Source organism: Pseudorca crassidens, chromosome 1 (genome assembly GCF_039906515.1).
Source record: "Pseudorca crassidens isolate mPseCra1 chromosome 1, mPseCra1.hap1, whole genome shotgun sequence".
Lineage (NCBI taxonomy): Eukaryota > Metazoa > Chordata > Mammalia > Artiodactyla > Delphinidae > Pseudorca > Pseudorca crassidens.
The window spans coordinates 107,756,653-107,781,534 of record NC_090296.1 but is presented as its reverse complement, the minus strand read 5'-3'; the positions used below and the strand labels follow the sequence as shown (position 1 = coordinate 107,781,534).

General features: G+C 43.7%; 1 protein-coding gene across 3 annotated transcripts in view; it reads left to right on the top strand.

Annotated features, from left to right (window-relative positions):
* Window positions 1–24,882, top strand: part of MYO1E (myosin IE) — a 205,307-nt gene that overhangs the window by 123,103 nt on the left and 57,322 nt on the right. For 2 of the 3 annotated variants that reach the window (XM_067748563.1, XM_067748554.1), the window contains exons 6-14: window positions 2,208–2,297; window positions 6,279–6,410; window positions 9,317–9,451; window positions 10,837–10,969; window positions 16,285–16,481; window positions 20,020–20,100; window positions 20,389–20,475; window positions 22,751–22,837; window positions 23,844–24,011. In XM_067748563.1, the coding sequence (XP_067604664.1) occupies window positions 2,208–2,297; window positions 6,279–6,410; window positions 9,317–9,451; window positions 10,837–10,969; window positions 16,285–16,481; window positions 20,020–20,100; window positions 20,389–20,475; window positions 22,751–22,837; window positions 23,844–24,011 (1,110 nt within the window). The remainder of the gene's footprint in view (window positions 1–2,207; window positions 2,298–6,278; window positions 6,411–9,316; window positions 9,452–10,836; window positions 10,970–16,284; window positions 16,482–20,019; window positions 20,101–20,388; window positions 20,476–22,750; window positions 22,838–23,843; window positions 24,012–24,882) is intronic. The other variant, XM_067748572.1, reaches the window with a different exon arrangement.

Here is a 24,882-nt window from a genome sequence, read left to right as displayed (position 1 = left end):
GCGCGTCTGGAGCCTGTGCTCCGCAGCGGGAGAGGCCGCGGCGGTGGGAGGCCCGCGTACCGCAAAAAAAAAAAAAAAAAAGACACATCGAAATTGTTTATTATGGCTCTGTCTGCTAAATCAATAGTGCTCCATCCTGTCCTGGGGGATCAGAAAGCTTAAGGCGGAGGCCAGTATTCCTTACACAGAGTAAAAGGGCCTTAGAGTGGCCTTCTCTACCAAATGAAAGGAAGAGCTAGAGCAGCACCATCCAGTAGAAAGATGGTGCATGTCACATGCATAATTTAAAATTGAATAGTTACAGTAAAAAAAAAGTAAAAGCATATGAAATTAACTTTTAAAATATATTTTATTTAACCCAATATATCCCCATATTATTTCAGCATCTAATTACTAATCAATTAATGAGCTATCTTACATTCCTTTGTGTCCTAAATCTTTGGAATCCAGTGTGTGTTCTACACTTACAGCACATCTCGGTTGGGACTGGCCATGTTGCATGGGCTCAGCAGCTTCCATGTTGGACAGTGGGTACAGCCCTAGGACTTAGGTTGATGTGGTACAGTCCACCTATCCGTAGAAGTCCATACCCTATCCGTAGAAGATGGACATGGAGCCAGGAATCCAGGATGCTCTTTTGTGTATGGGCTGCTCCTTTAATTCACTCTTTCTCTTTTCCCCCTATATGCTTACCACATGCCACAGAATTCTGTTGGACATCTTGATAGTTGATGGAGGGATGGATGGATACATGCATAAAGATTCCCAGTTACAAAGACAATAATTAAAGAAGGAAAGAGATAAGGAAGGGTCTTTCTTTTGTTCTGTCCCTACAAGAAGTTGAGTGTTGATAAATGGTGTAGGCAGGCCTGGCCATCAGACAACAAGTATGAAAGATTAATGAAGACCCACAAAGTCAAAATTAATTTTTCAAAGAAAAGCAAATTCTGTATAAATCCATGAGTTTTTAAAGGAGAAGGATGCTTAGAAGTATCTTTCTAAGCTTTGAAACCAACTTCATGGTGGGACCATCCATGATTTACTCTTCCTTCCATTGCTAACGACGTGTGCCTGGTTGATGGAATTCCAGTTCTCAGTCCTCTTCTCAATGTCCAGGCGGTGGCAGAGGAGCACTTTGGCTGTTACATAGTTAGTAGTTAGTGCCTTCATCTAGTCCTGTTTGCTGCAGGCGACGACCTAGTGGCCAGACTGCAGACGTTTCATGTTGATTTTTCTCTTCCTGTTTTCCTATGAGGACAAGGATACAGAGCTCTTGGCTTGAAATTAGTCAGTAGCTAAAGAGCACAAGCCAGAGACTTGTTATTTCTGGAACATGTTTAACCATAGCATGTGAATAATTAGAAGTACAAGGAATGACTCACTTGTTCAAAATCCTCTCCAACATCAACTCCTATCTGTTGAGCTGTCTTTGCCCATGGGGTGTTCTGTACTTTTCAGTCTGACATCAAATTGGGGTGTATGAAAACCAAATTCTTCCCCTCCAGTAGGCCAGGAATTGTTCCACACAATCCAGTGTTGGCCCTTGTTGCTCAAGTGGGAAAGAACTGGCAAAACCCGCAGCACCGGGGAGCTGGTTCGAAATGCAGACTCTCGGGCCCCACCTCAGACCTACTGAATCGGCATCTGCATTGTAATGAGATTCCCAGGTGATTCACACACATGAAAGTTCGGGAAGCTTAAGACTGTGTCCGCAGCTTTGTTTGGGGAGGAGAAACTGTTTCATTTCCCTCAAGGTGCCTCTCACTTGCAGTGAAGAGAGGGAGTGCGGGATGCAGTAGGTGGGGAGAGAAGTTGAGTAGAACAGGAGTAGTGACAGTAAAGCCTCCAGTCAGAACCGAAGGAGATGCCCCATCCTGCCTTGGTGCCCCGTACACAGGGAGCACGGGATGAAGGTGCAGCATCCGATCTGGAAACCCAGTCTGGGAACGTTTGCAGATCCTGATTTACGGTGGCACCCTGGCCCCACAGAATCCTGCGTCAAGACAAGGGAGCTGGAAGGCATGACCACAAAAACAGGGTTAGTTCTGTCAAGAGGAAAGAGTAAATCCTCCAGAAATCCCAGGGACCTGGATTTGAGGCCTCTCACCTTCACCACATTCAGAAACCAGGTCCTTCGGAAAGTCTGGCTTTACATCGTGGAGTAGGTGTTCGCATCTTCCTAACCTGTGGTCTTTTTGCTGTGACAGCACGTCAAGGACATCATCCTACAGTCCAACCCGCTGCTGGAGGCCTTCGGGAATGCCAAGACGGTCCGGAACAACAACTCCAGCCGATTTGTGAGTTTCTTTCCTGTGATAGAGAATGTCACCTGATTGATGATGTTGACATTCCTGATTTAAGTCCTGTGGTCCCGAGGAAATAGGGGGTTTTCACAGATCATCAGGAGGCCGCCTTTTCAATCTTTTCCTCATTTTCTCTAGCGGCGAGCTGCCAGGCTTCAATTTGCCCTTTGACTCAAGTTATTTTGGGGCCTTGGGGATGGATAATTTTTGAAACCAGTTCTCAATTTGAGGTGCCTTCCTAAGGAAAATGGAAGTGTCCGCTTTGGTCTTGGAGGAGATTGCTTTGGGCCCTGGAGAAAAAGCCTTCTTTGCCTGACAAAGAACTGAGGAGACTAGATCCCAGGTCTTGTCGCCTTGCTTTGCTTCATAGAACTTGGTCTGTGGACCCTGAAGGAAGCACTTTGATCCGGCACCCTGGAAAGAAACTTCCTCCTCCCTGTCAGCCAAAGGGAGCCGACCGCTTCCCCCACCCCTCTTGGCTTTGTGTGTGCGTTTTTTGCATGTTCATGGGACATAATGACATCTAAAAGTGACTGGACTTAGCCTACAGATTCCTCCTAACGGGCCCACTTACCCAAGGGAATGAAAATATCAGGCGAATGCCTGAATGCCTATTGAGACGTTTTTCTGAGTGTCTCCCGAGGGGGTAAATTAGAAGGCTGGCATGGACGAACGTGAATATACGCCCCTTGACAAAGAGCCACATTTACAAAGAAATGAATGTGTGCTCGGTAGCTCTGATTTATGTAGATTTTGTATCTTATCTCAACCATAGATTATGTCTGGCAGTAAAGCATTTAGGGAGCCATCTGTGAGGTGGATTCTGGACCATTTTAAAATAAATAAGTGAGAATTTTGGAGAAAAACGGTTTCTTTTTTACCCTTCTGTTTTGGAAGGAAGCTTCCCTTTCCAAGAGAATTCTTGCTCAGTTCTCATGCAGTAATTGTTGAGCTCCCTGGTGAGTTTTATCTGTCAGAATTATCCTCGCTTTCCTCGCTGTTCAGTATTTTGCAAACTACTCATCTGTTCATCTCTCATGTTTCTGCTCAATGCCAGTTGTCCATCTCATTCTGCCTTGGAAAGATGGACTTGACCAAATTGAACTCTCTAGCTACCCATCCCCCTTCTTTTGCCTTCCTTAGAGAGCAGGGAGATAACCGTATCAATATTTTCCTTGATATTTCCAATATAAATTATTTTTTATCCTTGGACAAGGAGGCTACAGCAGTCAGTTTTTGTAAAGCAAAACAAAAATACCCAGCATTTATTATTTTTCTGATTACAGAATTCCGTACAACCCTGATGGAAAGATGGGAGAAATGTACAGAAAGGCAGTTCTCTCTCTCATACACACACGCACGTGCACACGTGCACACACGTAGTGGAGTCTGGTGGGGCATCAAAAGATGTTCTCATTAATCATAAGAGAAATGTAAATTAAAACCATACATCATTTTCTGTCTCTCAGATCATGAAACATTAAGGAGAAAAGACGCTATTGGTTGAAGACTGACACCTCCCAGGAGAGCGATTTGGCAATTCTTATCAAAGTTTAAAAGACTCATTGTCTTTGACCCAACAATACTTTTAGGGTATAATATCCACGTTTCCTGTTAATAATGATTTATTTTAAAAGATATCCATAATGTTAAATCTTTTTTAAAAGGTTACAAAACAATATCTATAATATGGTCCTATTTATTTTAAGATGCACATTTATATAAAGCATAATTAAGGTGTCTGCAAATCCACGTTTGAATATCCTATTACAGTGATTAGTAGGAGGTAGAAGTGGCATCGGGGTGGGATTATGGGTAATTTCACTTAAAATGGATATGTAGTGTGAATTATAAAAATTCATCTATTTCCACTTATAAATCTTTCCAAGTTTTAAGAACTACATTATGAAATATTTCAAATACTATTTTAAAATAATACAATGAACATTGGGGTACCCAGTACCTAACTTAAGAAATAGAACATTACCAAGAGTTGAGGTTTCTTTTCATTTAGTAATGGAAATATCATATCCTTCTTTATACAGTTTCCTCTTTCCCCCAGGCTGCTTTACAACAAAACTAAACTTTTTGCTCCCTCCTAAGGGATTTTGCCTTTTATATTACAATTTTGACTTGTGTATAAGCATTTCTGTTGCATTAGAACAGTGATTCTCAAACTTGGCCACACATAAAAAACACCCACGCTTTTTACAGCTACTCCTGTCTGGGTGCCAGTCCCTAGCGACTGACTGACTTGTCTGGGGTGACATCAGGAAGCACTTCTTTTTCTTTCTTTCTTTTTTAAAATTTAAGTTAATTTTAATATTTATTTATTTGGTCGCGCTGGGTCTTAGTTGCGGCAGGCAGGCTCCTTAGTCATGGCTTGCTGGCTCCTTAGGTGCAGTACGTGGGCTCCTTAGTTGGAGCATGCGAACTCGTAGTTGCAGCATGTGAACTCTTAGTTGTGGCATGCATGTGGGATCTAGTTCCCTGACCAAGGATCGGACCCGGGCCCCCTGCTTTGGGAGTGCAGAGTCTTATCCGCTGCGCCACCAGGGAAGTTCCCCTAGGGCAGCATTTCTTAAAGGCTCCGCAGGTCTTTCTAACATGTAGCCAAGGTTGTGAACCATTTCCAGAAGGACTTGAGAGTTTGCCGTTTACCACATCTGCCCTTCCTGGATTTGATGTCCTGTTTTGTTGCATTTCCATCCCCAGGTTGACGGGGAATGGCAGTGGGGTGGTAGGGTTGTACACAGATGGGCACTGAATTATTCCCTTCAGAACGTGGCCAAAGGGAAAGATGGCGAAGGATGGCCACGGTAGGAAGCAGAGGGGTCTTGTTAGCAGACTTTTCTTGTGAACCACCGTAATTCGGGATAGCTGCGGTTTGTGGTGCTTCTGGATGTTTATTTTGGGGTTTATTTTTGGGAGAGGAAGGAGTCAGCAGAGTAAAACAAATAGACAGTTAGATGGTGGCTTTCCTTTGTAGCCTTTTTGATACCTGGAATTGGCGAATACCTTAGCAGGAACACAGCAGGTACTAGGTGCTGTCGGCAGCAGGAAAAACACGCAGCAGGCTTTTCTTCTCCTTAGTGAGTTTATGGTTCTAGGTGGAGACTTGCTGCTTGGCAGGCTTCAGCCCTGAGATGGGGGGGTTTCATCAGCATACACGTTTTAAAAATATTAAATGTGAATGCAGTTAGGCTGGGCATGCTCTCCAGTCTGACCCTAGGCCACACCACTCCCTAAAACCCACATTTTCATCTTTTTCTTCATTTATACTTGCCCTCTTGGACCTTTCTGAGGACTGGAGAGAAACTAGATTGTAGTGGGGGAAAAAAAATCATTTACTTAACAATCTGGACACCTTTTTCAGCTACTCTCCAGGGTTCTTTCTCTTTTGTTCCCTATTAGCAGTAATTTAAGAGGAAGTATTAACAACAGCAGCAAAAATCCCCACACCCATAACTAGCTGGAAAGGACTTATAACCAAGTGTTTTTATTTTACGTAAGCATATTAGATGCTCCAGAGGTAAAAGGGGATTGCTTTTGCTCAAAGCCGTTAAAGTAAGTCTGCCCAAGGGAAAATTTGCTTCCTCTGAAAGAGGCAGATAGAGTTCACTCTTGTTAGATCAAGGGGACCATGTGACTTTCTGTCCTATTCTTCACAGCTTCCGGTTTAGCAGGCAAGCACCTACTGGGGGAAAATGGGAAGGGATATAGTGAGCGTATCCTTATTTAGTCAGGTTAGAATGATAGATTCTCTCTCTCAATACAGGATTGTGTGATTGGACAAAGGCATGGGGTATTGTCTGATAGGAAATGGTGAGGAAGTCTAGACCAGAACTGGGAGTAATTCAGAAACATATCTTTCATTAATGAATTTCCTTGAATTATATGCTATATCCAAAGCCTGCTTGGAACATCATGTTTTTGTTCACCAACCATTGAAGGAAATCCCTAATTTTCTTGCAGGGAAAATACTTTGAAATCCAGTTCAGTCCCGGTGGGGAACCAGATGGTGGAAAGATCTCCAACTTCCTTCTGGAAAAATCTAGGGTGGTGATGAGGAACCCCGGAGAGCGGAATTTTCACATATTTTACCAGGTTTTCCTTTATATTATTTCTTGCCTACTTCCTTATTCCTTCTCCACATTTAAAATTTTCTTCTCTCAGTCCTCAGGTTTAGACAGTCTAGTCTGGCAAGCCCGGGAGTCTTTATTGCCGTAGGTTGTGTACGTCAGTGTGCAAAAGAATTGTGAGAATGCCCTTACCTGCAAGGACAATAAGTTCTAGTTGGGATGAGAAGACAAAAATTTCCCTAGAGTGAAATAATCAGGAAAGTGTTGGCACACTTCAGAACAAAAGTAGGAATGTTTTATTCTTTGCCAAATAGGAATTCACAAGGGGAGACTTGGCTGGGATGGTAAGGAGAGCCATTAAGGAGGCACAGGATAGCATCAAGGGGACATTGACTCAGGCAAGTCAGGTGGCCTGAACAAAGCAGGGGTGGGAGGGAGAGGGGGGACGGGGGAGGAGTAGGCTAATGTATGAATCAGGCCCCAGCTGGTCTTCAAGGGCAGAGGTCTCCAAAAGGTGAACTGTTGGACAAAAGGCTTGAAATAGACTTGGGCTCTTTCATGCCAGGTCAAAAAGTTTGGGCTTAGACTCTCAGAAGCCATGGAGAATTTGGTGCTAGAACAGTACGCCGGCTGCTTTGAACTTGTGTCCCAGGCTTCAGCAGTCATTTGCCTTGACTATTTTTAAAATGTTTTTAAGTATTTAAAAAATTTAATGATACCATACACAAATTTTTTTTTTTTTTTGCGGTACACGGGCCTCTCACTGCTGTGGCCTCTCCCGTTGCGGAGCACAGGCTCCAGACGCGCAGGCTCAGCGGCCACGGCTCACGGGCCCAGCCGCTCGGCGGCATGTGGGATCCTCCCGGACCGGGGCACGAACCCGTGTCCCCTGCATCGGCAGGTGGACTCTCAACCACTGCGCCACCAGGGAAGCCCCCCATACACAATTTTTTAATGTATGGATTTATGTATTAATACTTCATATATCGGGGATCCATGTTACATTTTCTTTGAAGAGTTGGCCTGCAGTGGTTTTTTAATTTATTTTTTGTTATAATTCGAAGCTCATTGGATTGGAAGGCAGTTACGCTGTGTTGGTAGCTCACATTCAGTCTTTTCAATTACATAGACATGTTAGGTGATGGCAAATAATTCTTCTGGTTGGCATCTGTTGGTTGAAAGCCTACATAAATGACCAAAAGCTTCTGTTAATTCAGTAATGTTTTTAATTAAATCAGTCAAAGCAGCATGTACAGATGTTTGAAAAGTAACTTCATGCGTCACACACATACTGTATTATTTATTGAGCACCAGACAGAAGTTCATAATTATTTCCCAGACACCTTTTAATAAATGGCAGCCCCACGCCCCTCCAGATTCCTCTTCCTACAGGTTGGAAATCCCCAGGTTAGTGACTGGGGATGTGATGAGATCAGGGGAAGACAGAGTTCCAGATTCTGACACAGAAGTAAAAGTCGAAGCTGTGAAATAGGGGAGACTCCTGTGGGAGTGAGTGTGGAGAGAAAACCATGCCCATATAGGACTTGGGGACCTGGGGACCACCTAGAGGATGAGGAGGCATTGAGGAACCAGGGAAGTAGTCAGAGGATGAAAGCCAAGATTGTGCAGTGTCACCAAAGCCAGAGGGAGCTCGGTGGAGGGGAGTGTGGGCCCGGATCCCATGTTCAGAGCTTTGCGGGGAAGGATGGGGCAAGGGCCTGGGAATCAAGAAAGGCCTGGTGGCCTCAGCCACTGGAAAGTAGCCATGAGGGTTATTTCATCAGAATGGCGATGGCAAGAAGGAAGCCAGATGAGGAGGTAGGTTCTGTAGCTTGAAGGATCTCAGGGAGAGGGGCAAGGAAAAGCTTCTAGAGGAGGCAAAGCGCAGCATGTGTTTGTAGATGGCAGAGAATTAAAGAAAGGGGTGTTTGAAGATTCAGGGAGCTACATACTATGGGGAGGAGACTGAGAAAGAGGTGGGGGAAGTTCTTCCTTAGACACCCCGCCCACCCCCACCCCCACCCCCCCAAAAAAGAAAAATACAGCCAGAAGGAAGAAAGGAAGAGAGTGGTGCAAAAAGATTTTGAGGATTTAGGGGAAAAAACTCAGGGAACCTGATGTCGTCAAATGACCTAGAGCTTCTCGGTCATGGAGATGAGGTTCCCTATTTTAAGGGTGTGGAGCCGGGATGACATGAGGAACTTGACCAGGATGGAGGAGAGTGGATGGGGGCTAACTCCTGCCACCTGGGAGCCAGTGGTGGCTGGCACTGGCTTGCATGGGCTGTTCGCATCTCTCCCTTCAGGGACATTTGTTGGTAGTTTGGTCATGATAGGAGGATTCACACCATGAAAGTCAGCAAACTACAACTCTAGTCCCCACCCCCAGCTCAAGAATGGGTAGTTGAACATTTTCCAGCACACCTAAAAGGGTCTTGCTCACAGCTAAGGCAAATACCAGAGATAGAACAGAAAGCCAAGGGACAGGACACCAGCATGGGGGACCTGAGGCTGTTCTTGAATACGCGCCCTGCCCTGAGAAGCAGGGAGGGTCCAGCTGCACTTTAAAAAGCCATGTGCAAGTTGAGCAGGAACAAAGTCATTGTAATCTGGCTTGCTTTCCACTTTTCCAAGGGATCTCACCAGTGTGACCGTGCAGTTCCCGTTATCGGACAAGGGAAAATTCTCAGCTCTTGCAGGTCTAATCAGAGTTAAGAATTAGAATTTGCAAAGATGATTTGGGGCTACTACACAGAGAGCAGATATGCTGAAGCCCCTCCACATTTTTGCGACCGGACCACCCATCCGTTTGGGAAGCAGGGGTAGAAAGTCTCATCGCCTGGGCTCCGGGGCTGGTGGTGACAGGAACCGTGCGGTACCTTCGGTTGCTTTCTGGGCCACTCCACGCACACGCCACTTTCTCTTGCTCCAGCTCATCGAGGGCGCCTCCGCAGAGCAGAAGCACGGCCTGGGCATCACCACCATGGATTATTATTACTACCTGAGCCTCTCGGGGTCCTTCACGGTGGATGGCATTGACGACAGGAAGGAGTTTCAGGAAACTCTGGTAAGTGCTGGCGCGGGGCAGCTCTTCAGACCGGGCATTGCCTATGGCAGAAAGGGCAGGGGAGGTCAGCAAAGCAAAGAACAGCCCGATATTCCCACCTCATGCTGCTGGAAGCACTCTATTTTCTGAAACACGCTTGTAAACACCCTTAAAGAGCCATGTGCCCAGTTGCTGGAGGACTACTTAATGATTTTAAATGGGTAAAAAAAAAAAATTCATCATTACCTGCTGCAGGTGCTCTGATTAACAGATAAAAACTGTTGTGGGTAATGCATTTACCATACCTGTTTGCCAACAGCTTATACAGTTGTTGAACTGTTTCCTTACAAAGGCAAAGCAAAAACTGCTCTTATGATCTTAATCAGGTTTAGAAATCTTAGAACACCTTCAGTCTCTTCTCCACCCGCTTTCTCTTCCCCTCTGTATTTATAGGTCAGAAGGAGAGCCTCTACGCCATTCTCTTCACAATTTATGTGTTTTATGGTACAAGGTATAAATCCAGGTAGATTATTGAGGGTTCACATCCTTGGGGAAACGACTTACTAAGTCAATCTAGAACTTTCTGAAGGTGGGCTGTTGACCCATTTAGCCTCAAAGAACTGCATCACCACTGCCCTTTGAGTCGGGTACCAGCCTGCCTCATCCCTCAGCCCAGATCCAGAACCAAGTGGGAGAACTGGCAGTTGGAGGTACAGTTGAGGGGAAGCTGACCTTTGTGCTCGTGTGTCCCGGGTGCCAGGGAGGAAGATGGCATCAAGGGGCCACATGGTCTCAGAGGAGCTGGGAGAAAAAAATGCAGACAGGCCTGCGTTGGTCCTATAGTACAGTTCTCTTAGGATATTGGTATCTAAGACTCAGGCATCTCAGCTCCTTTTATTGAATTTAATGGACCTCAGAAACAAGGCTTTTCTAATGATGCTTTTATTTGATCTTCCTGGAGATTTTTTCATCACGATCCTTTTGCAAGTACAATTTATTCTCAGCCCTGCCAGTGAAGAGGAAGATCTATGAGTATTGAGAGTGGCTGGAAAAGGGGCACTGGTGCCCTTGGAGGGAGAGGAGTGGCAACAAGGAGAAAACTAAGGGACGAAAACAGACTTGTTGACCGTGCAGCTGCCGCTCCATCTGAGTGTGTTTCCTCCAGAGCTCTCTCGCCCTTATTCCTGGAGGATTACACGTTCTCTGTGTAAAGACGGAACTGCCTTTCCAGCACCATGTTGAGACTTGAATGTGTGAGGGGGCATTGGTCAGTGAAAATGTCAGGGACTTCCTGCTGCCATCGCAGACTAAGCCAAGTGTAACTGCACACGCAGTTTGGCGTCTTTCTGATGTGCTTCTAGAGCTGGGGACCCACTTGTCTGGATCGCTTCTCTCTTCTTTTCCAGCACGCGATGAACGTGATTGGGATCTTCGCGGAGGAACAGACGCTGGTGCTGCAGATAGTGGCGGGAATTCTCCACCTGGGAAACATCAGCTTCAAGGAAGTTGGCAACTACGCGGCCGTGGAGAGTGAAGAGTGTGAGTGGTGTGGGCACCCAGTTGCCAAATGAGGGGACGCAGTTGTTTAGTTCCGATCAGAAGTTACACACCACTTTCCTTTGCTTTGGGGTTTTTGGTGAGAGAGGCTGAGAACCCTTAGGTGTCCTGCTGTGGCAGAGCTTAACGGCCTCACGGGAGTCTGTGCCTCTTCTGTACGCTCACACTATGGACCATTAATGAGATTGTTTCAGTTTATGATTAACTTTGGGGAAGTCTGGCAGAACTTCACGTATAGGTTTAAAAATAAAGTGATACTTTAATGAAGATTAGTAAGATTTGTCTCCTACTATAAATCTTTTCTGTAGCTGATCTTTAGGGTTGATATTCACCTAAAGGTTCTAAAGAGCGTCACAGGCTATATATAAATAAGGAAAGCTCATGTTTATAAGTTGCCCCATGGGTTGCATTAGACCGGGCTTCTGAAAACAGGAAAAAAAAAATGGACGCTGACTGTTGTGTTGGTATTGCTGGTGACGGCTTTTAATGTCCTCTCTGTAGCAGTCAGAGCCTGACGACCTGCATGATCACTTTTACTCTTTGAGAAGAAATGAGGTGCAAAAGAGGCACGTTACTCGTTCTGTGTGCTCCGCTGTGCCACAGCCGCCGTGGCATGTGACTTTAGCCTCGTAGGCATCAGTTGGCTTTCCAGGCTGCTCTCAGAACCCACACATCCTTTAACCACCCAGGGAGACGTTTCTTCCTTTCTCAGCATTCTTCAAAGATGGTAAATTTAGATGCCTAGTAATAAATAGTATCCTACTCATTGCTGACAGTGCAGTAAGGCTCTTTCCATTCCAAATAAGGTTCTTTTTTATATTTTTGTTTTCCTTGGTGAAAAAAGAGGGAAGTTCTGCCAACTTTTGATGTCTGTCTGATAAAGAGAAACGTGAATTATGTTTACCAGGGAAGGGAGTGGGGTGGAAAACAATAAATACACAGGGTGTCCATAGGATCTAGAAACACAACCTAATAATAATAATAACTGTGTTTCTAGACTTCATGTACTTTATCCTTCCCATTTAACAAATGCATGTATGTGTCCAGGAGGGTGATGAACACTTGCCTTTCAACATGGATCTCTCCAATTTCTTGGTAGTTTTCTGTGGACGTAGACTGGACTTCTCTTGCCTTCTTGCTTCGTGCAATCCTTTACTGCCTCTGTAGGCTGGAGAAAAATGTCATGACTCTGACACAGCAAGCATTTCCCTGGGTACTTGAGCCACGAAGTGGTTCGTTGCACATGAGTGTCCAGAGGAAGTAGCCTCCTCAGCCAACTGGGTAAAGCCCAGGATTGGCAACTGACTATGAAATCCCCTGATAGGAAGTGGTGCAGGGATGGAGATCAGAAAAGACTATGCTTGAAGCCAAAGAGGTCTAACAAAGAAAAGTGTCCTCCTCCCAATCATTTTGTTTTCTTTCAGTTGGTAATACCTTAACATGGTTCGGCGGGTACACGATCAGAGTTATCACATCTACCCCTTTGCTAGTCGACTTAGTTCCCTCCCCCGAGAGAAACACTGTTTCCAATCTCTTGTACCCCTTTCAAGGGAATATTGTGTTCCTGAGAAACTACTCATGTCTGTTCTTTTTTCCCCACTCTTGTATGTTAATGGGAGCGTATAACACGTTCTACAGTTGCTTTTTCACTTCAAATTATATCTTGGAGCTTATTCTGTATCAATTCATTAAGAAGCGTCATCCTTCTTATAGCTGCATTAGCATTCTGTTGCTGGGCTATACTGCAATGTATTGAACCAATCATCTGTCGATTGACATAAAGATGGTTTCACATCTTTTGCGCTTCTAATTACTTAAAATGAATAACCTGGTTTGTGTCGTCTTTCTCATATTCGAGTTTATATACGGAATAGATTTATAGAGGGAAGGGCTAGCCTATGTTTTTATAAAGGAAGAAAGCAGACTTTCCTTAGCTCTTGTATGGTAGAAAAAATTGCTAAGACTCCCATCACAGCTGGCCTACTGAAGCAAGATATCAAATACAAATTAACCTAAGAACTTTGTTGAAGGAAATAAAAATACTACTTAAATAACCACGGGAATAAATTGACAGTGCTATAAATAAATTGACCCGTTATTAACGGGTTAGAAAGCACAGAACTTCAACACCCAAGACTGATACACCACATTTACCTTGCTGTTTCTTTTTTTTTTTTTTCTTTGCTGTGCGCGGGCCTCTCACTGTTGTGGCCTCTCCCGTTGCGGAGCACAGGCTCTGGACGTGCAGGCTCAGCGGCCATGGCTCACGGGCCCAGCTACTCTGCGGCATGTGGGATCTTCCCGGACCGGGGCACGAACCCGTGTCCCCTGCATCGGCAGGCGGACTCTCAACCACTGCGCCACCAGGGAAGCCCCTTGCCGTTTCTTTTATATTTGTAACAGGGACTTTTGCTTTGCTACATCTTTTCGGTTTCTCTATCTTCCCTATACGTCCCTATACTTAAATGGAAAAATTAAATCCAACTTTGCTTTACACTTGAGTGCAGTAATAGAAATCTATCCTCATTATCAAAATGTGCTAAAACATTACTTTCTAGCAGGTTCTTTTATGTTCTGCTTAACTCTTTAACTCTACCAGAGTTACATCAGCATTTTTAATTAATCAGTGCCTTCTCCTTGCCCTCCTCCTGACGCCACTCCCCCAGCCTCCGACCTTCCATACTGCCGCTCCTATCCAGCCACCCTAGCACACACCCTTGTGGAAGTTCACAGCCCGAAGGAAGTCAATATGAGTAGCCCTATAATTTCAGCACCAGGGCAGTCACTGAAGAAGACAAGAGGACATAAAAGCTAGTACCTGAAAGACATGGCGTGGATTTTTTGGAAAGCAGGTACTAGATTTCCTCTCTAGACTTCTTAGCTGTTTCCCTAAGCCTGTGGCTCTGATTCTTGGCCAAACTCCATGCCTTGTTTTTCAAGTGCCTGTGATCCTTCACTTGTGCCGTCTTCTTTTCTACAGAAGAGGTAGGAGGCATGGAAGGAATATCATGTTTCCTTGTTAGCCCTGTCTGTTTTGTCTCAAGGACCCAAGAACTTAGTCTGTATTGCTTTATTTCTTTAGCTGTGGTCATAAAGGTAATAGCATAAACTTTTCTACCAACCGTTTTAACCATATGCCTACTTTAGCATGATGGGGGGCTTGGGAGAAGCCCGTATTTAATCTACATGCTATCTGCCTGGTGAGAGTGATAATAACCAACATTATAGTTTCCCCTTAATGAAGGCCTCCTCGATGTCAGACACTTTGATCAATGTCTCTTGAGTTTCGCTGCAGAGCTGCGTATGTCCAGTGTGATTTATGGGCGTCTTCTGTCCTCGTTCTGTGCAAGGTGATTTTCTTTCGTTAGAGGACACATCCAGGTTCCTAAACATATGTGTCAACAGTAAAACTAAACTGAAAACAATGGCCATTGGCAAATGAGTACATTTAATTTTGTTCACAGGCCCTTTGAAAAAGGAAGCCCTCTACTTGTCATAGTGTTTCTGTGGAAGAGTCCTATAGTTAATAAATACCTTGTTCTGGCATTACACTTTTTCAGAATGCATTCACTGACTTAATCTCATTGGAAGGTATATACTGAGAAATGTCAGCCTGTTACATTCAAACACCACCTGTGAAATTCAAACAGATTATCCTTTATTGGGAGCCTTATGATTTTTGAGCATTATCCTAAGGTCTTTAATAAATAAAATCCCTTTATCAGAGAATTTTGGTACAGCTTTATGCAGAAAAAGAAAACTCATATCCAAGTTCAAAATTTTGATTTGTGTCCATGAACATCTTCCATTCATACTGGGAAAAAAATCTGAGCATTCTTTCATGTGCAGGAATGTCATTCTTGTCATTTATTCACATTAGAGTATTTTGACCAAAAGTCAAGAAAAATCTGTTTATATCACTAGCCCCCCTCTTGGTGAGTTTCTTGACCTGAAACAATTTGCTGACCCATGAGAACCTCACCTTTTCAATTCGAACTGACCGCAAACTATGCCAACTACATGTCCTTAGGATTGGATGGGTGTTCTGAGATATGAATACCACCGATCCCCTCCATCACTCTGTACACCACCCCAGGGAAATGAGGTAACACCCCTCTCTAGAAGTCATCCAGGCCTCCTTTGACTCCTACCCAAATATCCCCTACCATTCAGGCCCTCCACCATTGGAATTCATCCTAATCTTTTTTTTTTTTTTTTTTTTTGCGGTACGCGGGCCTCTCACTGTTGTGGCCTCTCCCGTTGCGGAGCACAGGCTCCGGACGTGCAGGCTCAGCGGCCATGGCTCACGGGCCCAGCCGCTCCGCGGCATGTGGGATCCTCCCGGACCGGGACACGAACCCGTGTTCCCTGCATCGGCAGGCGGACTCTCAACCATTGCGCCACCAGGGAAGCCCCATCCTAATCTTTTAATCACCTCCCTTGACTTTCATCTCCAGCTAGTGCTACACACCTCAGCTGTGTCTCCCACATTCTTGCCTCCTTGCCTTTGCACATTCCACTCCCCTGTCTCCCTCTTCTTTCTTCCTCTGCATCTGTACAAGTCCTGTTCATCCTTTGAGCCGCCACCCCCCAAATCCCACATCTTCCTTGACCACCCCGGCAAACAGTAATATCTTCCTGTTCTAAATTCCTCCAGGACTTTATTGTCTGTCTGTGCCACATACTCAGCTTTCTGTAGGCTTCTTTATTTGGTAAACTACCTTTGCCTCATCTAGATTGTCTTTAAGATTTCTTAAATACTTTATATCCTGTCTTCTCTCTTTAGTAACCCTGCACATGGTGAGCACTCAATAACCATGTGATTTGCTATCTTTCTGAGCTTGATGGTGTCAGGTGCTTCAAGCTGTTTGGGAATGATGATGCTATGAAAACACTGCACCAAAAAGGAAGCAAAACAATTATACGGAGCCAAGGAAATGTTTCTTGATTTAGTTCCTTCCGGGCTGTCTTGCTGCAAGCTTGGAAAGATGTCCATTTTAGGCATGTGGCAGTGATCTCAATAGGGGGGATTGGTTTACCACCCTTCTTGGATCCTGATTTGTATTATTGGAAGTCTCAGTCATCATAGGAATTGACTCATGTCATAGAACAATTGGGAAAAACAAAGTGGATGGATGTGTGTGGGAATGCTGATAAGCAGTCTTCATTAAGTGAAAGTTCTTGGGGGCCAACGACGATGTCTTCTCTATGTGCACACACACGCGTGTCTCCATGTATTTATGAGATGACTTGTTAAGATTCTGAAAGACAGTCATGTTTTGTTTTGTTTTGTATAGTTTTGGCTTTTCCTGCCTATCTCCTGGGGATCAACCAGGACCGGTTGAAAGAAAAGCTAACGAGCCGGCAGATGGACAGCAAGTGGGGAGGCAAGTCGGAGTCAATCCACGTGACCCTCAACGTGGAGCAGGCGTGTTACACCAGGGACGCGCTCGCCAAGGCCCTGCACTCCAGGGTCTTTGATTTCTTGGTAGATGTAAGTAAACACAGCTCGGCATTGTTGATGCTTCACGTATTTTAGCATCACGTAAAGAGTGAAACTTTAGCAAGTATTTTAGCATCACGTAAAGAGTGAAACTTTAGCAAGTATTTTAGCATCACGTAAAGAGTGAAACTTTAGCAAGTATTTTAGCATCACGTAAAGAGTGAAACTTCTCAGAGCTTTGTTTCCGTGTTTTGTCTCATTCCTTATAACCGTTACTTTGCTCCTCCACTTTTTCTCCTCACCCTGGGATCATTTTTTACTTTTCCACTTTTACTTCTAGCATTGTCCAGCAAGACTCTAATATGGTAACAGCCTCTTGTGGACAAAATATTTAGTAAAGCCAGGACTACAGGCCAGAAAAAGAGGAGACCCATGGTCATGAATCCTTGAGTCTAAAGGTTTAGAATGTTGTACTTGTCATCTACTGCTATGTTACAAATTCACCCCAAACTTAGTGGCTTAAAACAGTAAGCATGTATTCTTTCATAGTTTCTGTGGGTCAGGTATTTGGAAGTGACTTAGTTTGGTGGTTCTGATTCAAGGATGAGAGTGCAGTCAAGATGCTGATTAGAACTACAAGGCCTGGACTTCCCTGGTGGCGCAGTGGTTGAGAGTCCGCCTGCCAATACAGGGGACACGGGTTTGATTCCTGGTCCAGGAAGATCCCATATGCCACGGAGCCACTAAGCCCATGCGCCACAACTACTGAGCCTGCGCTCTAGAGCCCGCAAGCCACTACTGAAGCCCACTTGCCTAGAACCCGTGCTCTAGAGAAGAGAAGCCACCACAATGAGAAGCCCGCACACCGCGGTGAAGAGTAGCTTCTGCTCGCCGCAACTAGAGAAAGCCCGTACACAGCAACGAAGACCCAATGCAGCCAAAAAAAGAAAAAACTACACGGCTTGACTAAGGGTGGAGAACCTGGTTGCAAGATGGTGCACTCATATGGCTGTGGGCAAGACGCCTCAGTTCCTTGCTACATGAGCCTCTTTTCTGGGCTGCTTGAGTATCCTCCCGACATGACAGTTGGTTTCCCCCAGAGTGAATAGTCTAAGAGAGAGCAAGGAAGAAGCCACGAAGCTTTTAATGTCCTCAGATATTGCCACTGTGCCATCTTCTGTTCATTAGAAGCAAGTCACTAAGTACAGTCCACAGTTAAGGAGAGGGGAATTAGGTTCCACTTTTGGGGGGGAAGAGTATCAGAGACTTTTTGGATATATTTTTTAAACTGCCATATATTTTTTAAATGCTGGCATGACCGTATAAATATTATCTATACATATTCATATAAATACATATTTATATATGTGTACCACTTATAGATTGTGAAAATTAGTCTCTCAGCAGTGTGGAACTGCCAGTGGCAGTCTGTTAATCACTGTAGCTTCTAAATGGTGGAATAATAATAGCAAGCACTTATATAGCACTTAGTATGTGGCAGATCCTGTTCTAAGTAGTTTAGAAAAAAATAACTTAATTTTTACAACAACCCTGTGACTTAGGTATTATTATCTCTATCTTACGGATAAGCTAACAGGCACAGAGAGGTTAAGGAACTTCCCCAAGGGCACACCACTATTAAGTGATAAACTAGGAATTGAGCCCAGGTAATTCGGCAGTGCTCCAGCTATTTCATTCCTCTGCCTTTTACATATTCAAGCCAGAAAGGACCCCAGGGGGACCCTAGTCAAGGGACAGCAGCCTGGCCATTAGATCCAAAAAGTCTGTGTTTGAGTCCAGGCAGCAACATCTATAAGGCTTAAAGTATGGTGGGTGTGTTTAGGGTTGAGTAAGTCGGGGCAGGATAGGGTAGTTATTCTGTGTACTACTTGTGGTTATTTTAAGGGTAAGATTGCTTGGGAAGGTCAGGGTCATAACGAAACATTAGTCATTCTTTTACCTTGTCCAGGCCCCTCATTTTTACTGAGAAGGGAATCTTAGCCCTGAGTGTTGGTGGTTTCGCCCAAGGCCATTCAGCAAGAGGGTAGTGCCGAACTGGGGTTAGAACCCACATCTCTTGTCTCTGTTCAGTGCACCTTCCGGTGCTGGCCTTCCCACCTTATTTCCTTTCTGTCTTCCCTTGATTTTTTGTGTGGTATAATGAGGTAGATAAGCGATACTAATTGGAGCTGACATTTACTAAGCCCTGACTGTTTGCCAGGCACTGGGCTAAGTGCTGTGTATCATTACCCATTGACTCATAAAAGATGAGTGTCCTTTTCTTCACCTGGAAAACGCCTCTGGTACTTAAAAATTCATCCGGTTGTTCACCACCCCCAGGAATTTTCCTCCCTCCCCTGCAGTCCTCACCAACCCCCTCTCACCTCCACCTACCCTCCTGTCATTGTCTGTTCCATTGATTACACGTCTCTCCTCACAGTGGTCAAGAACACAGATATAGTCCTCATACTACTTAAATTTAATTCCAGACCCTTCCTCTTGTCCAGTGTGATCTTATGCTTTATGATGTTGTCACTGTTGTCAAGAGAATTGTAGTGAGAATTAAATGAAACAGCACTTGAGAAGCCCTTAGCGAAGCCTGGCACAGGTGATTGTTGAATATGTGTAAGCTGCTTTTATTACCTTCCCTTTAATACTAATTTATGGTATTACTATCCATAGTTGCCTCTGAGAATAGAGACTGTCTTCTTGACATTCCTGCCGTATTATGTTAGGTGATCATTAATTGACTACAGGGCATCCCTCATTTTATTGCACTTTGCAGATACTGTGTTTTTTTTACCAATTGAAGGTTTGTGGCAACTCTGTTGAACAAGTCTGCCGGTACCGTTTTTCCTACAACATTTCGTGTCTCTGTGTCACGTTTTGGTAACTCTCGCGATATTTCAAATTTTTTCGTTATTATATTTGTGATGGTGTTCTGTGATCTTTGATGTTACTACTGTGACTTGCTAAAGGCTCAGAAGATAGCATTTTTTAGCAATAAAGTACTTTTTGATGAAAGTATGTACTTTTTTTTAGATGTAATGCTATTGCACACTTAATAGACTGCAGTATAGTGTAAACATAACTTTTATATGCACTGGGAAACCCAGAGATATGCTGTGACTCACTTTTTTGTGACATTTGCTTTATTGCAGTGGTCTGGAGGCAAACCTGCAGTATCTCTGAAGTATGTCTGTACTGAATGGGGTCAATGGAAATAATATTTACAAATCTTGCAATATTGGTTCTTTTTGTGAAATAGGTTTGACTTCAATCACCCAAGATGATATTTTCTTCTAAATCTTAAGACTTCTTGAGACAAACTAGCTCTGCCAGAAATGAGTGGTTTTCATCATTAAGCAAACTTTTTTTTCCCTACCAGACTAGTTTTTATTGGATTCTGGTGGTTTCCCAAAGTACTTGACATTGCACTGAGACCTTTTTTTAAGGGGCAATTCACCTGTCTTTTTGTCATCCTCTATTTCTAGTAACCGGGAGTAGCTGCTTCCCTTCCCCCCATGCATGCCCATTTTTAATATGAATGTAAAAGGAATTACTTACCATGCTGGTTACTTTCTTCTAGTCCATCAACAAAGCGATGGAGAAGGACCACGAGGAATACAACATTGGTGTCCTAGACATCTATGGCTTTGAAATATTTCAGGTAAGACCAGTTTGAGTAGTTGGAGACTATGAAGGGAGATACTTTTTACCTGGCTTGAAAGAAATAATTCTAGGCCATGGAAGAAAAACCATCATGGCTCATTTTTGCCTCTGAGTTCTTCATGTACTTTTACCAAATTAGTTTCTCCTAAATATAAACTACGCTGCTTTCTACTGATGCCACCAACATTTCTGTTAAGCCTTTTCACTAAATCACTCAACAAACGACTTTAAAATGATTTTGCAGAAACAATTACATGAAAGTAACATTTTCCTTTTTTTTCCCCAGAAAAATGGCTTTGAACAGTTTTGTATCAATTTTGTTAATGAAAAATTACAGCAGATTTTTATTGAACTCACATTAAAGGCAGAACAGGTGAGCAGTCCCCCTTCCTTCATCTTGTTCTATTTCTAATTTGTTTTGTTTTAAAGGGTATAGATTTCTCTCTTTTGGTAATAGATTCAGATTTTAGTCTTGTATTAGGAAATGTACTTAATAGAGTCAGGCAGAAATACCATATGCCACTGTGACATTTTAGTCTGAAGTATAAACACCATCTGCTACCTTTTCTTTCTTCTTTAAGTAAATGATGCTGTGAAGTTGGACTTAGGACTGGCTGTTTTTACTACTCTCTGACTCACTGACCAAGTAGAAATGGAAGCCTATTCCAAGCCCAGCTGTCTGTGGCATATACTGTGTTCCAAAGGAAAACTTGGTTTTCTCAGATTTGCTCTGCTCCCAACCTAACATAAAAATAAATGTGTCTTTAACAAAGCTGGTATTTAAATTTGGACTTGAGGTAACTTGTCTGGCTTATACTACCTTCTGAAAGTCCAGGGCAGGTTCCCTTTTATCCTGGTACCTACTGTTGGTCGATTTCTTGGGTCGCTGTAATAAGGTACCACAAACTGGATTGCTTAAAACAATAAAATTTTTTTCTCTCCCAGGTCAGGAGGCCAGAATTCAAAATCAAACTGTCACTAGGGTAACACTCGTTCCAAGGGCTCTAGGAGAAAATCCTTCCTTGCCTTTTCTAGCTTGTGGTGGCTCCTGGCATTCCTGGTCTTGTGGCAGCCTAACTTCAATCTCTGCCTGTGTCTTCACATGACCTTCTGTCTGCATCCAAATCTCATTCTTTTCTCTTATAAAGGCGCCAGTCATTGGATTTAGGGATCACCCTAAATCCACGATCATTTTATTTACGAGATTCCTAGCTAATTATACCTACAGACATCCTATTTCCTCACATTTTGAGGTTCTAGGTGGACACAAAATCTTGGGGGACACATTCAACCCATTACACACATCAAGGGCTGTTTGAGGAATGTTTGTTCACGGACGTGTTCGTGCCTCTGCTTAGGAACCCCAGTGACCAATGGTTTTCACAGAAACCTCTGCCCTGGGATTCTTCCAGTCCATCAGTGTAGCTAGAGCAAAACCCTAAGGGAGGACATGGTAGGGACTGAGATGGGAGAAGAAGGCGGAGGCTAGATCACAGAGGAACTTTGTAGGGGGTGGTAGATTTTTGAGTAAGTACGATGGGAAGCCATTGGAGAATTTTGACTAGAGAGTGACGCGAGCTGATTTGTGTTTGTTTTTCACCAGGTGGCTCTGGCTCTGTAGACCTACAGGTAGGGTGGGGCAGGGGAGGGCAAACAGGAGTGGAAGTTTCAAAACCGGTTAGGAGCCTCCTGCCTGAGACTGGGCAAGAAAGGGGGTGAGTAGACAGTGATGGCAGCAGTAGAGGTGGTGCTGTGGTGACGTGGTCAGAGCTGGCATATATTTTGGAGAGTGAGTCAGCCTGAGTTGCTCAGTATAATTACCAAAGGGAAAAGGAGTCAGGGATGATTCCTTCCTCTGTAGCTTGAATAACAGGGCCAATGGGGAGACTGTTTACTGAAGGGTAAGATGAGAGCACTTGGTTGGAGACAGTGGAGGGATGGAGGGCCAGAACCTGGTAGGTTTGAGAGGCCTGTTATACCTCTGGGTGGAAATTCCAGTATATGAAATACATCAATATATGAATCTGGAACTCAGTGGGGAAGTCTAGACTAGAGAAATGAATTCAGGTGTCATTAGGCTATAGGTGTTATTTTAAGCCAGGGAGTTGACTGGAATTACCTAGAGAACGAGAGTGGAGGAAACAAGGCTGGGAGATGGAGCCCTGAAAGTCTCCATCAGTATAAGGATCTGGATAAAAAGAAAGAGCCAGCAAAGGAAGCTAACAAAGCCAGACTGATGAGGAAGGAGGAAAACCAGGAGAGTGTGATGGTGTTCATCAAGTGTAACGAGCAGCTGACCTGAATGAGGGGCCTTCCCTTTACGCACCTAGATGCGAATCTGTACTTCTGTTCCATGTTGAGTTCAAAAAGATGGTTCTATAACTGGACCTACAGGTTAAGCCATTTTAAAGTCAAAAACAGTTGTATGGGATCAATTTCATATGGTTCCAACCAAACATAAAAATGACCAAGCAATGAAATGCTCCTTTCCTCTTCCTCTTAGAAGAAATTAAGATTGCAAGTTTTTATTGAAGGGCATTCAGGTTTTTCCTTCCTCATGATTCCTGTGCCTGTGGTATCCGTCACGTGCAGAGCTCCAGCTGGTCTCCACTGGGTAATACTGTGAATTCCCACTTTCTGTTCTACAGGAAGAATATGTTCAAGAAGGCATCAGATGGACACCCATCGATTACTTTAATAACAAAATCGTGTGTGACCTCATCGAGAACAAAGTTGTAAGTATCGGTCTGGTGTGTCTCTTCACGGCTCACAGGTTTACACTAAGTGAGTTTGTGTTCTCTCTGTCATTGTATTAGAATAAGCAAAGTGACGGCTCTGATTTGCAGAGAGTTGTAGCGATTACATTTATTTTGCTTATGGGTATATGTGTGAAAATAGAGTTTTACTCTTGTAGTTAATATACACGTGTGTATGAGTACATTGCCAATTTACGAACGGAGGTTGTTACTGAATCTTAAGGGAAGACAGTTATGACTTATGTTGATGGCATAGCATATGAAGAGATATAAACTTGGCCCTGCCTCCTAGACCATTTATACAACTTCTAGGACTTTAGCCCTAGAAATGATTCAAAAGGAAATAAAAGGGTATAGAGAGAGATCTGTACAGTACTGTTGTGTTCTGTTTTTTTATAAAAGTCCCAACTGGAAACAGTGAAAACATCCATAGAGAACTCAGTCCTTAAATAAACGATAGCATATAAGAGTAGGGAGATACAGCCATCAAAATAATAAGTATAAAGACTGTGTAAAACAGCAGGATTATTTATAAACTAGTGCTATGCAGAAAAAGTAATACATGATAGAATGTGTCCAGTGTGTAGCTGTATTAACCATGTCTATATGGGTAACAGGCTGAAAGCGAACATTAAGAAATGAATTAGGGTCCAAGGGAAATGTTTTTATCTTTCGGGTTTAAAAAATCACCCTAGTACAAATAGGAGTGAGCAGATAATGATCTGTTTATGGCTTTGAATAAAACTTCAGGGAGTTAAACTATTCTCTTTTTGTTTTTGAAAATGGACTTTCCCCCATCGTTAGATCTAAGTGGTGACTCCCATTTGGGAGTATTAATAGCATTCTCCCTCAAAGGGAAAGATTGACTTTCAAGATGGTATCTTAAATCTAGGGAGCGGTTTCCTTGCTTAAGGAAAGACCTGATAAACAGTATATGTTTTAAAACAGTCACTGAGTTGGGACTTTGCTCTCTTGGTCCCATCAGAACCCCCCTGGGATCATGAGCATCCTGGATGATGTATGTGCCACGATGCACGCGGTGGGTGAGGGAGCAGATCAGACGCTGCTCCAGAAACTTCAGATGCAGATTGGGAACCATGAGCACTTCAACAGCTGGAACCAAGGCTTCATTATTCACCATTACGCTGGGAAGGTATGGCCAGGGAGCAGGGCTTCAGCAGGAAAGGGGAAGCTATCCTTTTCAATGTCTATCTGTATTAATAAGCCTTTGGGTCTGTAATCTATTTTCTCACGAGGCAACTGAAAGCAGTGTCCATAGAGTTTTATGTGCCTCACTGTGTTTTATTCATCCATCATTCATTTATTCAACAACATGGGACCCATGAAATATTTGGAGAGACAAACAAAAGATAGTGTGTATACACCACTGTGTATTTTTTAGCATGAATCATCCTTAATATAACATAAGCATGAATCAACCTATATATATATATATATATATATATATATATATATATATATTTTTTAAAGGTGTTGGGAGTAGGAGTTTATTAATTTATTTATTTTTGCTGTGTTGGGTCTTCGTTTCTGTGCGAGGACTTTCTCTAGTTGTGGCAAGCGGGGGCCACTCTTCATCGCGGTGCGCGGGCCTCTCACTATTGCGGCCTGTCTTGTTGCGGAGCGCAGGCTCAGTAGTTATGACTCACGGGCTTAGTTGCTCCGCGGCATGCGGGATTCTCCCAGACCAGGGCTCGAACCCGTGTCCCCTGCATTAGCAGGCAGACTCTCAACCACTGCGCCACCAGGGAAGCCCCAACCTATATATTAACTGCTGAAGGAATGAGATTTTTTCTCGCCTCTTACGCAATCACAAGCTTGCATTTTTTACTTGCCCATCCTCCCTGGGAGTATACATAAGGACCAGAGGCTCCCTTTGGGGTTCTCATAAAATGCGTGATTACTGGGTGCTACTGGGTACCAAGCTTTGTGTGGGTACTGGTGATACACAGATAAGTAAATTGATGTCATGATATCTGGGGACTTCCTAGTACTGTGGAAATTCA